Below are 14,958 nucleotides of genomic sequence, written 5' to 3' on the forward strand. Positions count from 1 at the left end.
ATGCCACCTTAATGAGGCAGCCTCATGAAGGCGCTTTCGATGGTGAGGACTGTGCCTGTGATGGTCCACCATTCTCTGCAGCCTCTTGTATCCCTATGTGTTCATAGAAACATAGAAATTAGGTGCAGGAGTAGGCCATTTGGCCCTTCGAGCCTGCACCGCCATTCAATATGATCATGGCTGATCATCCAACTCAGTATCCCGTACCTGCCTTCTCTCCATACCCCCTGATCCCCTTAGCCACAAGGGCAACATTTAACTCCCTCTTAAATATAGCCAATGAACTGCTTACCCTCGTGGCAGAGAGTTCCAGAGATTCATCACTCTCTGTGTGAAAAAAGTTCTTCTCATCTCTGTTTTAAAGGATTTCCCCCTTATCCTTAAGCTGTGACCCCTTGTCCTGGACTTCCCTAACATCGGGAATAATCTTCCTGCATCTAGCCTTCCAACCCCTTAAGAATTTTGTAAGTTTCTATAAGATTTCTATAAGGTTTCTATAAGAGTTCCTCAGATGGTGAAGTACATTTTGAAATGTGGTCGAGGGAAAACAACGGCCAACGTGTGTTTTACAAGGACCCACCCATTGCAGGCATACAGCAACCACATCATTCATTTTAATTATGTTGTCCAGAGAGGGCGCAGGGGGAAACTTCCTTACTCTTCGAAATAGTGGTCCTGACAATTTACGTGGTACTGCCAGTGTTTAGCATGTAACTGATGGAAAGTTCACAACTCCTGGCCATGTGCACTAGGTTGAGATATTTGAACTGCCCAAGAGGTCCTCGGCTCTCCTGTTCCAGCGGCTGGTTGACAGCTTCCTGCAGTGCTGCCTACTGACTCGGCCAGAGTAGGAGTAGTGGGGGTGTTGAGGTGAAGCCGCCGTGGCACTGACAAATATCAGAGGCATTCCATGACTAGGAATCCTCATCATATTGCATGGTTCGATTCTGTTAGTCTTCCAAAAGCTTCTCTTCTCCAATGGCACCAGATGAAGCCATGTTGATTAAGATTTCAGCTGCATGGGGTCTACTGGTGAATGGCCTTCTGAGGTTTGGGTGGGGAGACAAGGAAGAGGAAAGTGGGCAGGAGAGGAGCAGAAGATGATAGGATGCAATAAACACTTATGAAACCAGCACAAAATAACATCAAGTTTGGTTGATTCCCACAATCTCACAGAGATTACAGTAATGGAACCAGGACATCTAGTAACCAAAGCAACAGTTGGTAAAGATGGAAACATTTCAGAGATTCACTGCATTGAAATTAAAACTGAAATAACTGTTTAATGTGATGTGGTAACTTATTCTCTCATTCTTCAGACGGTTGATGGGCTTTCTTCAGTCGTGTCTGGAGGAGAGGTAGGAACCATTTTTTAGTTTAAAAAAAAACAAAGTGTTGGAGGAACACAGTGACCAGATAGCATCTGTGGAAGGAAATGCACAGGTGAAATTTTGGGTCAGGGCCCTTCTTCAGACTCAAATGTTGTTTGCCCATTTTCCTCCACAGATGCTGCCTGACCTGCCGAGTTCCTCCAGCAATTTGTCCTTTGTTCTAGATTGCAGCATCTGCAGTCTCTTGTGTCATTATTTTCTACTAAAAGGTGCAAGGTTCTCACTTGCAATAATGCAAAGCTTTTGTGCTTTTTCTCATACTTAACGTTCTGACTGAGTTGCTCTTGCTCCTCAGGGTCCCAGTGGTCCAAAAGGTGACCAGGGAGATGCAGGGCGTTCAGGACCAGTTGGGCCAAAGGTAGGTACTTCAAGTACCAACTTGCATTTAACTGATGGTTTTGAAGTGATATAACCTAATCAAATAAAACTTGACACTAGGCCACATAAAGCTTTCAAAAAGCTACGAGGCGGCTTTTCCAGAGAAGGAAGTGTAAGGGGATAATTTCAGGATTTTCATCAAACTGCCACCATCTTTTGTCTGTCGTGCTTTACAGGTCACCTTATTTTCAATAGAAAGACACTTTTGAATCTTCTCACTGGGTAAAAATAACTCCACTCCTCCCTGTTTTTAAAAAAAAAGAATACCTCCTACCACCTGGAAACATTTTCCCCTTATGTACTCCACCATATGCTCTGTGCAGTACTGAATTCTGCGGGTCCCAGGCTTGGATTGAATTAGTTACTCCCGGTCTAACTGGCTGTGCGGCTGATCTGAGTGAGGGAGGGTTTAAGGCACAGTTGGATCTTGCTGTGTAGCCATGAGCATAGCTGGAGGGATTTGTTTCTCTCCGTTCTTTCCTGAGTTATGGATGATCTCGTGGCAAATTTGACATTTCTTGCCAATGCCTTCGATAGTCCTGGTGAGATATGGCATGGAAAAAGTCCGTCAGCCCATTGAGTCTACACTAACCATTTACACCCAGTTCTACCTTAATCCCAGGTTACACAGAAAAGCTGGAGAAACTCAGTGGGTGCAGCAGCATCTATGGAGCGAAGGAAATAGGCAACGTTTCGGGCCGAAACCCTTCTTCAGACTGATCAGGGGTGGGGGTGGGTGGGGACAAGAAAGGGAAAAGGAGGAGTAGCCGGAAGGCTGGAGGGTGGGAGGAGACAGCAGGGGAGCTGAGGAAGGGGAGGAGACAGCAAGGACTAACAGAATTGGGAGAAGTCGATGTTCATGCCCCCGGGGTGCAGACTCCCCAAACGGAATATGAGGTGCTGTTCCTCCAATTTCCAGTGCTGCTCGCTGTGGCCATGGAGGAGACCCAGGACAGAGAGGTCGGAGGCGGAGTGGGAGGGGGGAGTTGAAGTGCTGAGCCACCGGGAGGTCAGCTTGGTTATTGCGGACCGAGCGGAGGTGTTCGGCGAAACGATCGCCCAACCTCCGCTTGGTCTCACCGATATAGATCTGCTGACATCTAGAGCAGCGGACGCAATAGATGAGGTTGGAAGAGATGCAGGTAAACCTCTGTCGCACCTGGAACGATTGCTTGGGTCCTTGAACGGAGTCGAGGGGGGAGGTAAAGGGACAAGTGTTGCATCTCTTGCGGGTGCAAGGGAAAGTGCCCGGGGAGGGGGGGGACCGAGAGGGAAGGGAAGAATTGACAAGGGAGTTATGGAGGGAGCGGTCTTTGCGGAAGGCAGATATGGGGGGAGATGGGAAGATGTGGCGAGTAGTGGGGTCACGTTGGAGGTGGCGAAACTGACGGAGGATTATTTTTTGTATGTGACGGCTGGTGGGGTGAAAGGTGAGGACTAGGGGGACTCGGCCCTTGTTGCGAGTGCAGGGATGGGGAGAGAGAGCAGTGTTGCGGGGTATGGAAGAGACCCTGGTGCGAGCCTCATTTATGGTGGAGGAGGGGAACCCCCGTTCCCTGAATAGTGAGGACATTTCAGATGTCCTGGTGTGGAACGCCTCATCCGTGGAGCAGATGCGGCGTAGACGGAGGAATTGGGAGTAGGGGATGGAGTCCTTACAGGAAGCAGGGTGGGAAGAAGTGTAGTCCAGATAGCCATGGGAGTCAGTGGGTTTATAGTGTATGTCGGTTAGAAGTCTATCACCTGCAATGGAGATAGTGAGGTCAAGGAATGGTAGGGAAGTGTCGGAAATGGTCCAGGTGTATTTCAGTGCCGGGTGGAAATTAGTGGTGAAGTGGATGAAGTCAGTCAGTTGTGTGCGGGTGCAGGAGGTGGCACCAAAGCAGTCGTCGATGTAGCGGAGGTAGAGGTTGGGGATGGGGCCCTGGTATGTATTGAACAAGGATTGCTCGACGTAACCTACAAATAGGCAGGCATAGCTGGGGCCCATGCGTGTGCCCATAGCTACGCCTTGTATTTGGAGGAAGTGGGAGGAGTCGAACGCGAAGTTATTGAGGGTGAGGACCAGCTCCGCTAGGCGGAGGAGAGTGTCAGTGGCTGGGTATGGGTTGCTTCTCTGGTCGAGGAAGAACCGGAGGGCTGTGAGACCATCGTGGTGGGGGATGGAGGTGTATAGTGATTGGACGTCCATGGTGAAGATGAGGGGGTGAGGGCCTAGAGAATTGAATGCGCGGAGACGACGGAGAGTGTCTGAGGTGTCTTGGACATAGGTAGGGAGGGATTTAACCAAGGGTGATAGGATGGAGTCAAGGTATTTGGAAATGAGTTCGGTGGGGCACGAACAGGCGGAGACAATGGGTCTCCCGGGACAATCAGGTTTGTGGATTGCGTCCGCTGCTCTAGATGTCAGCAGATCTATATCGGTGAGACCAAGCGGAGGTTGGGCGATCGTTTCGCCGAACACCTCCGCTCGGTCCGCAATAACCAAGCTGACCTCCCGGTGGCTCAGCACTTCAACTCCCCCTCCCACTCCGCCTCCGACCTCTCTGTCCTGGGTCTCCTCCATGGCCACAGCGAGCAGCACCGGAAAATTGGAGGAACAGCACCTCATATTCCGTTTGGGGAGTCTGCACCCCGGGGGCATGAACATCGACTTCTCCCAATTCTGTTAGTCCTTGCTGTCTCCTCCCCTTCCTCAGCTCCCCTGCTGTCTCCTCCCACCCTCCAGCCTTCCGGCTACTCCTCCTTTTCCCTTTCTTGTCCCCACCCACCCCCACCCCTGATCAGTCTGAAGAAGGGTTTCGGCCCGAAACGTTGCCTATTTCCTTCACTCCATAGATGCTGCTGCACCCGCTGAGTTTCTCCAGCTTTTCTGTGTAACCTTCGATTCTCCAGCATCTGCAGTTCCCTCTTAAACTCTACCTTAATCCCATTTTGTTCTCTCCATATTTCCATCAACTTCTACCATATTCTACCACTCACTAATGGAAGTTTACAGTCCACTGTTAACCTGCCAATGCATAGGTCTTTGAGCAGATATTGGAGGAGGCCGGGATTGAACCCAGGTCCCTGGTGCTGTGAGGCAGCAGCTCTACCCATTGCACCACTGTGGTGGGGAGCGGCCCTCTTGAACCACTGTGGTGAAGATGCTTACACAGTGTTATTGGACAGGAAATCCTGGGATTTTGGTCCAGTGTCGGTAGAGCTACGGCAGCACAGGCCCAGGATGAGGGGACATTTGACTTGATAGGGCAGCTTTGGTAATGGTGGAGACTGATTTAACCTCAGTTGCAAGTTCAAAATGGTTGGATGATTTGAATTCAACTGCATAACAGCTTGGGATGAAGCCTTGCCTTTGTAGAGGAAATGGGGAATGAAAGTATAAATGCACTTCAAGTGGTTTGAGGCAGTCTCCTCCTCAGGTCACTGCACTCGAACTCCTGCAGGAGGCAAAGGAGTCATAATACTTCTTTTAATGTATGACTGTGAAGGAATTTCCAAGGATATTTAATTCATTTAAGACATAAGAAAACATTTTATCAGAGCTGTTGGCACCTTGACATGAAGTGTCCTGCCTTTTCAGGGCGATAAAGGAGAGGCAGGTTACATCAACAGCCTCGATGAAGCCATGTTGACCAACTTGCTCTCTGCAAGCATCGACCTGAAGGTTAGTTGGTGGAGATGCTGAGAAGTCCAGTCTGGTTCAGGTTTGCTAGTTGCTACACCCATGAAAACAGGAGCAAGAATGCAGAAAACTGAAGCAGCCCTTCTTTGCCAGAATCTCTGCTCCGTTACCTTCTCCCCAAACCTTCCCTCATTTTATCCTGTCAGCTGTTCTGTTGCTCCATTACCATACCTGTTTATCCCAATTACTCTGAAGGAAGTAGGTTGCTGATTCGCTCTTGAAACATCTATTTTAATTAGTACATAGAGTGCAATTTTTATACATTTTTGTAAGGACAGCAAAACCCCAGGAGAATGTCGCGTTATGCTTGTAATAAGGCTCGTACCACGACGTAAACAGAGTATACCTTTAATCTGTACAATAACAGCAGCCACTGCAACAGCCTCGTGTAAGCCCAGGCCTCTCTCTCTCCAACTGCCGACACCCTGGGTTTTCCAGACACAACCGGTTACTGGAGCCTGGCTTCTGGCAGGGTCCTAGTGCCCCTCTGCTCAGCCTTACTCTATTATTGCATAATACCACATCTCCCTTTCTTTGAGAACAAAGGGTGGACTACCTTTGTCTCTGCAGGTCTTAAGGGGTTTATTCTGCCCTTTTGCTGGAAGACCTGTCCCTGATCTAAGCATGCAAAATAGAAATAAAATAACTTACACGTTACCATACTGTGAACTATTCTTTCAGGTTTCAGGTAAATGTAACAGGTTTACAGAACATTTTCACATCACATTTCACTCTCTCTTTTTCTTTATTGTAGAAAACAGATCAATAAATCACAAATCAAGTCTCTGCAGCTTTCTAACCTCTCTCCCACACCTAGTCCGCACAGTCTCTGTGGTGGGGCCCTCTCCGCTGGGTGATGCTGTCACTGGTGGAGCTGGGTCTGGTGGAGCTGGCTCTGGTGGAGCTGGCTCTTCTCCCACCGGTGGCTCATCCGCGTCGACTACCCCACTGTTGGTCTGCAGCGGCACCAAGTGCTGCCGGTTCCTCCTCAGTGTGCCCTGAGGCACCTGGACGATATAAGAGCGAGGGGTATTGTGTGTAGATAGCACTTTGCCCTGGACTCGTGCATCGGTGATCCACACATCCTCCCCAGGTATTAGTGGCTCCAGATTTCTCGCTCCGTGCCTCTTGTCAAAGGATCTTGCGTCGTTCCACCTCTTCTCCCTTTCTTTGGCCCCCAGTGCGTTGTAGTCAGGCAAAACTGGATTCAGCAGGGTTGGAAGGGCAGGAACTGTAGTGCGGAGGCGGCGCCCCATCAACAGCTCGGCCGGGCTATAGCCGTTCAGTAGAGGGGTTGCTCTGTAGGCCAGCAATGCAAGATATGGGTCTGACGCCTTTGTTAGCAGGTTTTTCACGGTTTGTACAGCGCGTTCCGCCTCCCCATTGCTCTGAGGAAACCTGGGGCTGCTCGTGATGTGCATAAAGCCATACTCTGCTGCAAAGGATTTAAAGTGGCTACCTGAGAACTGGGGCCCATTGTCACTTTTAAGAAATTCACAAATTCCATGACGAGCAAATATGGATTTCAGGTGCACCACCACATCTGTGGACCTTGTGGGTGATAGCAGCGCAACTTCCACATATCTTGAGAAATAATCTACTACTAGTAGATAAGTCTTGTTTTTCAGCGTGAATAGGTCAGCTCCCAAGGTTTGCCAAGGCCTGTCTGGCATCTCCGTTGGCATCAGCGGCTCTTTGACGTTCCTTCGCTCTTGGATGCAGGTTCTACATTTCAGCACCATGTCATTCAGCTGGCTGCTGAGTCCTGGCCACCATACCGTCTGTTTGGCCCGGCCCCTGCACTTTGTCACCCCCAGGTGTCCTTCGTGTAGTCTCTGCAGCACATCACCTTGTAAGGCTGATGGGATGACGAGCCTCGTGCCCCGCAGCAGCAGCCCATCGTGCACAGTCAGCACTGCTCTATCAGCCCAGTAATGTCTCAGCACTCCCTGCAGTTGGCTTTTGTCGGGCCAGCCGTCTGTGCAGTACTCCATCAGTGCAGAGCATGTGCTGTCTGCCTGTAGGTGCTCCCGTAGGCTGCTCAGATAATCTCCACTGACAGGAATGTTGCTGATGACAGAGTCTACATAGATGTTGGTGTCCTCTAGTAGGCTTGTGTCTGTGTGTGTTCTTGCGGCTCTCAGAGGAGCACGAGATAAGGTGTCGGCTGTCCACAGGCTTTTGCCAGGGACATGATCTACTGTATAGCTGTACCTCATGAGTCTCATCCTAAATCTTTGGATTCTTGGTGGGAGGTCATCCAAAGCTTTCCCTCCCAGCAGACTCACCAACGGCTTGTGGTCAGTTTCCAGCTCGAATGGTCTTCCCAGGATGAAACAGCTGAACCTTTTACATGCCCACGTCGCAGCCAATGCCTCCTTTTCTACTTGAGCATAGCGCTGCTCTGTTGGTGTCATTGCCCTGGACGCATATGCCACAGGTGACCACATGGCATCGCTCTTCTGCAGCAGGACTGCCCCCAGGCCAAAGGAAGAGGCATCAGCAGAGATCTTTAGAGCACTGTTTGGGTTATATAATGTGAGCACTGGTGTGGATGACAGCTCTGTTTTTAACTGATCAAAGGCGGCCTGCTGCTCTGTCCCCCAGTACCAGTGGTTCTTCTTGGACAGCAGGTCTCGTAGCACTTTGTCTTTTTCAGCCAGGTTTGGCAAGAAGCGGCCCAGCTGATTGACCATGCCCAGAAAACTCCTGAGTTCGCTGACATTTTTGGGTGCATCCAACTCTTGTACTGCTCTCGTCTTCTCTGGATCTGGCTTCACTCCATCTGCTGAAATTACATGACCCAGGAATCTGACTGTGTGGCGTGTGAGCTCACATTTGTCCATGTTGAGCGTAATGCCGGCCTTTTGTGCCTTCTCTAGCACCGCATGTAGCCGCACATCATGCTCCTCCTGCGTCTGTCCCCAGACCAGGATGTCATCCATATGACACAGTACCCCCTCCAGGCCACCGGTCACTTCTGTCATCATCATCCTTTGAAAGTGCTCGGGGGCTGATGCTATGCCAAAGGGTAGACGGTTAAAATAGTAGCGCCCAAAAGGCGTGATGAAGGTGGTGTATTTGGCAGACTCTTTTGTCAATGGTACTTGCCAAAAGCCCATGTTGGCATCTAATTTGCTGAATACTGTTGCCCCAGCTAGCATGCCCAGAGTGTGCTCTACAGAAGGTAGGATAAACTTTTCTCTGCATACTGATCCATTCATCATTGTGAAGTCCACACAAATGCGAACATCACCTGTTTTTTTCGGCACCACCACCATCCCGGCACACCAATCAGTCGGCTCCTCAATCTTGGTGATTACGCCCATCTTCTCCATACGGTCTATCTCCTCCTTCACTTTTCCCATAAGCGGCAGAGGGACTCTGCGTGGCGTGTGGAGAGAGAAGGGCACAGCCTCTGGCTTCAATTTAATTGAGTATGGCCTCCGAACAAGACCCAAGCCGCTACACAGCTTCGGATATTGTTGTCTCACAGATTCCAAGGTGATGCCGTCAACCCTGCACACAAGCTGAAGCCTTTCTATGGCAGGTCTTCCCAACAGTGCAGTGTGGAGGTCTTTTACTACATAAATGTCCTCTATGGCTGTCTTGTTGCCTCTGCGCAGTGTTTCTCTGGCTACGCCCAGGACAGAGAGTGCATTGCCCCCTGGCCCAAACAATGGGCGTGTCGACACTGCCAGGCACTTCACATCATGCCCCCCTGTAATGTCATGGTACACCTCCGCTGGCATGGCGGTGACATCAGCACCAGTATCTATTCTAAAGCACACTTTTTTTTGTCTCACTTGTAGCTGCACCGTCCACGGGTCTTTTCCAGCATCCACGGATCCCAGGAAAAAGCTCTCTTCTTCCTCTGTAGTGACAGCATTGAGAGATTTTGCACTGTTTCTGCACACTTTGCCATAATGTCCCTTTTTGCCACAGTTGTGACACACAGCATCTTTAGCAGGGCATTCCAATTTTCCATGCGAGGGCATTTTTCCACATCTATAGCAGGCCTTTGAACCTGGCTGTGGCTGTGTATTAAATTTATTTTTGCCTGGTGTTTGTGCTTGTGGCTGAGGCTTTGAGGGAAATTTGGGTTTTCTGTAGCTTTTATCATGCACAGCATCAACATTTGAGCACTTGCTAGCACCGCTATTTTCTCCTCTTAAGTCAAACCGCTGTCGTCTAACTTCTTCAGACTGCCTTGTCTTTGTTATAGCAGTTTCAAGGGTTAGGTCTCTGTCTAGCTGTAGCTTTTCGGACAATGAGACGTTTCTCAGCCCAACCACTAACCTGTCGCGGATCAGCTCGTTCTGTAACTGTCCATAGTTGCAGTGTTCGGCTAATCCGTATAGAGCAGTGATGAAGGAATCCACCATTTCTCCTGGCAGTTGCACACGCTGATTGAACTTGGCTCTTTCATAGATAACATTCTTTTTAGGCACAAAAAATGCATCAAAGCCTGCCTTGACATCCGTGTACACCCTCCTCTCATCTGCAGTTAGCGTTAGCCCCTTTAGCACATCTTCTGCTTCATCGCCCATGCAATACACTAACGTGTTCACCTGGTTTTCTGCCGACGTCGCGTTTAAATTGCTTGCAAGCCTGAAGCGGTCGAATCTCCTGATCCAACGCTCCCATTCTTGAGGCTTGGTAAAATCGAATGGCTCTGGAGGTTGTATTGAGAACGTAGCAGTTGGTGTAGGTTGCGCCATATCTGCCAGCTCGTCTCCTATTTCCCGCCAAAACGATACACCGTCCTCTTCTACTTTATTTATTTTCTTGCTTACAAGTCTCCCAGTTCTGGCACCATGTCGCGTTATGCTTGTAATAAGGCTCGTACCACGACGTAAACAGAGTATACCTTTAATCTGTACAATAACAGCAGCCACTGCAACAGCCTCGTGTAAGCCCAGGCCTCTCTCTCCAACTGCCGACACCCTGGGTTTTCCAGACACAACCGGTTACTGGAGCCTGGCTTCTGGCAGGGTCCTAGTGCCCCTCTGCTCAGCCTTACTCTATTATTGCATAATACCACAGAGAAGTTAGCAAATTCAACAGCGGCTACACATATCTGAGTTCCCTTTTGTCACCATCTTAGCCCCCTGTTGTGGAAACTTGATATTGGTGTATTATTGTTATCTGTACTGAGATGCAGTGAAAACCTTGTTTGGGTGCTATTCCGACATATCAATCAACACTTGAGTACAATCAAACCACATACAAGTGCAACAGGTAGTACAAAGAGAAAAATACCAGTGCAGGATATAGTGTTAGAGTTATAGCGTTACACTTACAGAGAACGTGCAGATAACAAAAGGTGCAAGTTCTGCAAAGAGATGGGTTGGGAGATCAGGATTGCACCCTAGCTTATGGGAGGATTTGTCAGTTGTCTGATAACAGTGTCCATGTCCACCCATGGTTGTCAAACCTGGCTTATCTTACCCTCATCTTTAGACATCCACATCCCTTTACAGTAGTTACAATCCCTAAATTCTGGCAACATCCTTGCTGAACTTGTTTTGTGTTATTGCAGCCTGTTTGTGATTTTAGCGATATAAGTGAAGGTGTGGTGGGTCATTTTCAAACCAACACTGAACTGATGTAAGAAAGGAAAGTTAAACAAAGTTTGATCCAGATGGCTGTGCCTGGGATACGACTGCGGCTGTGGTTTGGTAGCTTTGATTGGCTGCATTCCTGGCAGTTTCATCACATTGCCTCCCACCCACCCCACATCTACAATTAAACAGCCCTTTTCCAACTTTGACATTTCACAACCCAATTGAGTTGAGAAGGAATCAGAGGCAAAATAAAGATTTCTGCTAATGTCCCTGTGACTGTTTCCCACTGGCTTATCGATTGCACGAGATTCCTGGACAGTCCAGGCATTCCTGGAACGGTAGCATTTGGGGGTTACCCAGGTTAGGAGGTAGTTCTGTTGATCTTCAGGCCCCTTTCAGTGAAATTGTCAGCAATTCCAGAGCAAAGAAGAAGACTGAAAGGCAGGACTTCTAGGGAGGTTATCTCTGGATTGCTTCCAGTACCTCGTGCCAGTGAGGACAGGAACAGGGAGATAGGGGATCTGAATGTGTGGCTGATGGGCTGGTGCAGGGAGCAAGGATTTAGATTTTTAGACCACTGGGATCTCTTCTGGGGTAGGGGTGACCTGTACAAAAGGGACGGGTTACATCTTAACTGGAGAGGGACCGACATTCTGGCAGGCAGATTTGCTAGGACTACATGTGTGGGTTCAAACTAAATGGTGGGGGGGGGGGGGGGGGGGGGGGGGGGGGGGGGGGGGGGGGGGGGGGGGGGGGGACAAATTGGGAGTATAAAGATGGATTTGAAGGGGAAGTGAGTACAGGAAAAATTACAAAAGATTCTCGAATTAATGGGAAGGAAAGTTCGAGAAGTGATAAAAGAGTACGGTCAGGGCCAATTGCGAGCGGTGCGAAGGGGAACGTGAATACGGAGGTCAAAGTGTATATGAATGCGGAAAGTATAAGAAATAAAGTGGAAGAGCTTGAGGCTCAGTTAGAAATTGGCAAGTATGATGTTGTGGGAATTACAGAGACATGGCTGCAAGAGGAGTTAAAATTGGCATGTAGCAAAGGTAATGCTGTGGTTGTTATGGGACATTTCAACATGCAGGTAGACTGGGAAAATCAGGTTGGTACTGGACCCCAAGAAAGGGACTTTGTGGGGTGCCTTCGTGATGGATTCTTAGAGCAGCTTGTATTGGAGCCTACCAGGGAGAAGGCAATTCTGGATTTAGTGTTATATAATGAACTGGATTTGATAAAGGAACTTGAGGTTAATGAGCCATTAGGAGGTCATGACCATAACATGGTCAGGTTTAATCTACAATTGGAGAAGAGTAGATCGGAGGTGTCAGTGTTACAGTTGAATAAAGGGGACTATGGGACCATGAGAGAGGAGCTGGCCAAAGTTGACTGGAAAGATACACTAGCAGGGATGACAGTGGAACAACAATGCCAGGTATTTCTAGGAATAATACAGAAGGTGCAGGATCAGTTCATTCCTATGAGGAAGAAAGGTTTCAAGGAGAGTAAGGGGCGACCGTGTACAACATAGCAAAGATGAGCGGGAAGCAAGAGGGTTGGGTAATGTTTAAAGAGCAACAAAAGATAACTAAAAAGGCAATACGGGGAGAAAAGATGAGGTACGAAGGTAAGCTAGCCAAGAATATTAAGCAGGATAGTAAAAGCTTCTTTAGGTATGTGAAGAGGAAAAAATTAGTTAAGACCAAAGTTGGAATATTGAAGACTGAAAAAGATTAATTTATTATGGGGAACAAGGAAATGGCAGATGAGTTGAACTTTGGATCCGTCTTCACTAAGGAGGACACAAACAATCTTCCAGATATAGTAGTGCCAAGAGGATCAGGGGTGAAGGAGGAACTGAAGGAAATCCACATTAGGCAGGAAATGGCATTGGGTAGACTGATGGGACTGAAGGCTGATAAATCCCCATGGCCTGATGGTCTGCATCCCAGGGTAATTGAGGAAGAGGCTCTAGAAATCGTGGATGCATTGGTGATAATTTTCCTATTTTCTATAGACTCAGTCTGTTCCTGTGGATTGGAGGGTAGCTAATGTTATCCCACTTTTTAAGAAAGGCGGGAGAGAGAAAACTTGGAATTATAGACGAGTTAGCCTGACATCGGTGGTGGGGAAGATGCTGGAATTAATTATAAAAGATGAAATAGCCACACATTTGGACAGCAGTAACAGGATCAGTCTGAGTCAGCATGGATTTACGATGGGGAATTCATGCTTGACTAATCTTCTGGAAATTTTTGAGGATGTAAGTAGGAAAATGGACAAGGAATAGTCAGTGTGGATGTAGTGTACCTGGACTTTCAGAAAGCATTTGATAAGGTCCCACATAGTGGGCAAAATTGGGGCACATGGTATTGGGGGTAGAGTGCTGACATGGATAAAAAATTGGTTGGCAGACAGGAAACAAAGAGTAGGGATTAACGGGTCACTTTCAGAATGGCAGGCAGTGACTAATGGGGTACCGCAAGGCTCAGTGCTGGGACCACAACTATTTACAATATACATCAATGATTTGAATGAAGGGATTGAAAGTAACATTAGCAAATATGCAGATGACACAAAACTTGGTGGCTGTGTGAACTGTGAGGAGGATGCTATGAGAATGCAGGGTGACTTGGACAGGTTGGGGGAGTGGGCAGATGTATGGCAGATGAAGTTTAATGTGGATAAATGTGAGGTTAACCACTTTGGTAGCAAAAACAGGAAGGCAGATTATTATCTAAAAGGCGTCGTTGGGAAAAGGGGAAGTACAACGGGATCTGGGGGTTCTTGTTCATCAGTCTATGAAAGTAAGCATGCAGGTACAGCAGGCAGAGAAGAAAGCAAATGGCATGTTGGTCTTTATAACAAGAGTAGTCAAGTAAAGGAGCAAAGCGTTCCTTTGCAGTTGTACAGAGCCCTAGTGAGGCCACACCTGGAGTATTGTGTGCAGTTTTGGTCCCCTAATTTGAGGAAGTGCTCTACTGTTGAGGCAGTGCAGCGTAGGTTTACAAGGTTAATTCCAGGGATGGCGGGTGTCATATGCTGAGAGAATGGAGCAGCTGGGCTTGTACACTCTGGAGTTTAGAAGGATAAGAGTGGATCTTATTAAAACATATAAGATTGTTAAGGGTTTGGACACGCTAGAGGCAGGGAACGTTCCCGATGTTGGGGGAGTCCAGAACCAGGGGCCACAGTTTAAGAATAAGGAGTAAGCCATTTAGAACGGAGACGAGGAAACACTTTTTCTCACAGAGAGTTGTGAGCCTGTGGAATTCTCTGCCTCCGAGGGCAGTGGAGGCCAGTTCTCTGGATACTTTCAAGAGAGAGCTAGATCGGGCTCTTAAAGATAACGGAGTCAGGGGATATGGGGAGAAGGCAGGAACGGGGTACTGATTGGGGATGATCAGCCATGATCAGATTGAATGGCGGTGCTGGCTCGAAGGGCTGAATGGCCTACTCCTGCACCTATTGTCTATTGTCAAAGCAAGAAGGAATCTTCCTTGCCTGCCATCATTCCATTTTCCAAAGCAACAGATTGGTAAACAGTCCCATCTAGAGATGTTAAATTAATCTTGGCAACTTCTTCAAGAACAGGAGCCAATTGACAGGAGAATGGCGTGGGGAAGTGTTGTGAAAGCAGTACTGGGAACTTGGAAGTCGCAAAGATTATCTGTCAGGTTTTGTATTTCTGGCTACAACTGGTATGGTTAAAGTTGATTGAAGCCTGTTTGCTACAAACCTACGTAACAGTCTGGCTAATGTATGAAGCCTCAGAACAAGGCAGCGTCTTGTGTTGATCTGAAAAGCTGGTGTGTGGTTTCATTGTACTTAGATGGCACGCGATTAATGAAACTGGAATGGTTTACTTTGACTGGTGTACAGGATCCATCATCAGAGGAGGGAAATTTATCCCCTTCCCACTCAACTGTCCACT

The 14,958-nt window shown here is 48.2% G+C and overlaps 1 protein-coding gene across 3 annotated transcripts in view; it reads left to right on the forward strand.

The window, feature by feature from the left end:
• The window catches only part of col18a1a (collagen type XVIII alpha 1 chain a), a 275,931-nt gene that overhangs the window by 239,769 nt on the left and 21,204 nt on the right, over positions 1-14,958 (forward strand). For all 3 annotated transcript variants that reach the window (XM_055638409.1, XM_055638407.1, XM_055638408.1), the window contains 3 exons: positions 1,320-1,358; positions 1,687-1,749; positions 5,353-5,436. In XM_055638409.1, coding sequence (XP_055494384.1) covers positions 1,320-1,358; positions 1,687-1,749; positions 5,353-5,436 — 186 coding nt within the window. The remainder of the gene's footprint in view (positions 1-1,319; positions 1,359-1,686; positions 1,750-5,352; positions 5,437-14,958) is intronic.

This window comes from Leucoraja erinacea, chromosome 7, assembly GCF_028641065.1.
Source record: "Leucoraja erinacea ecotype New England chromosome 7, Leri_hhj_1, whole genome shotgun sequence".
Classification (NCBI taxonomy): domain Eukaryota; kingdom Metazoa; phylum Chordata; class Chondrichthyes; order Rajiformes; family Rajidae; genus Leucoraja; species Leucoraja erinaceus.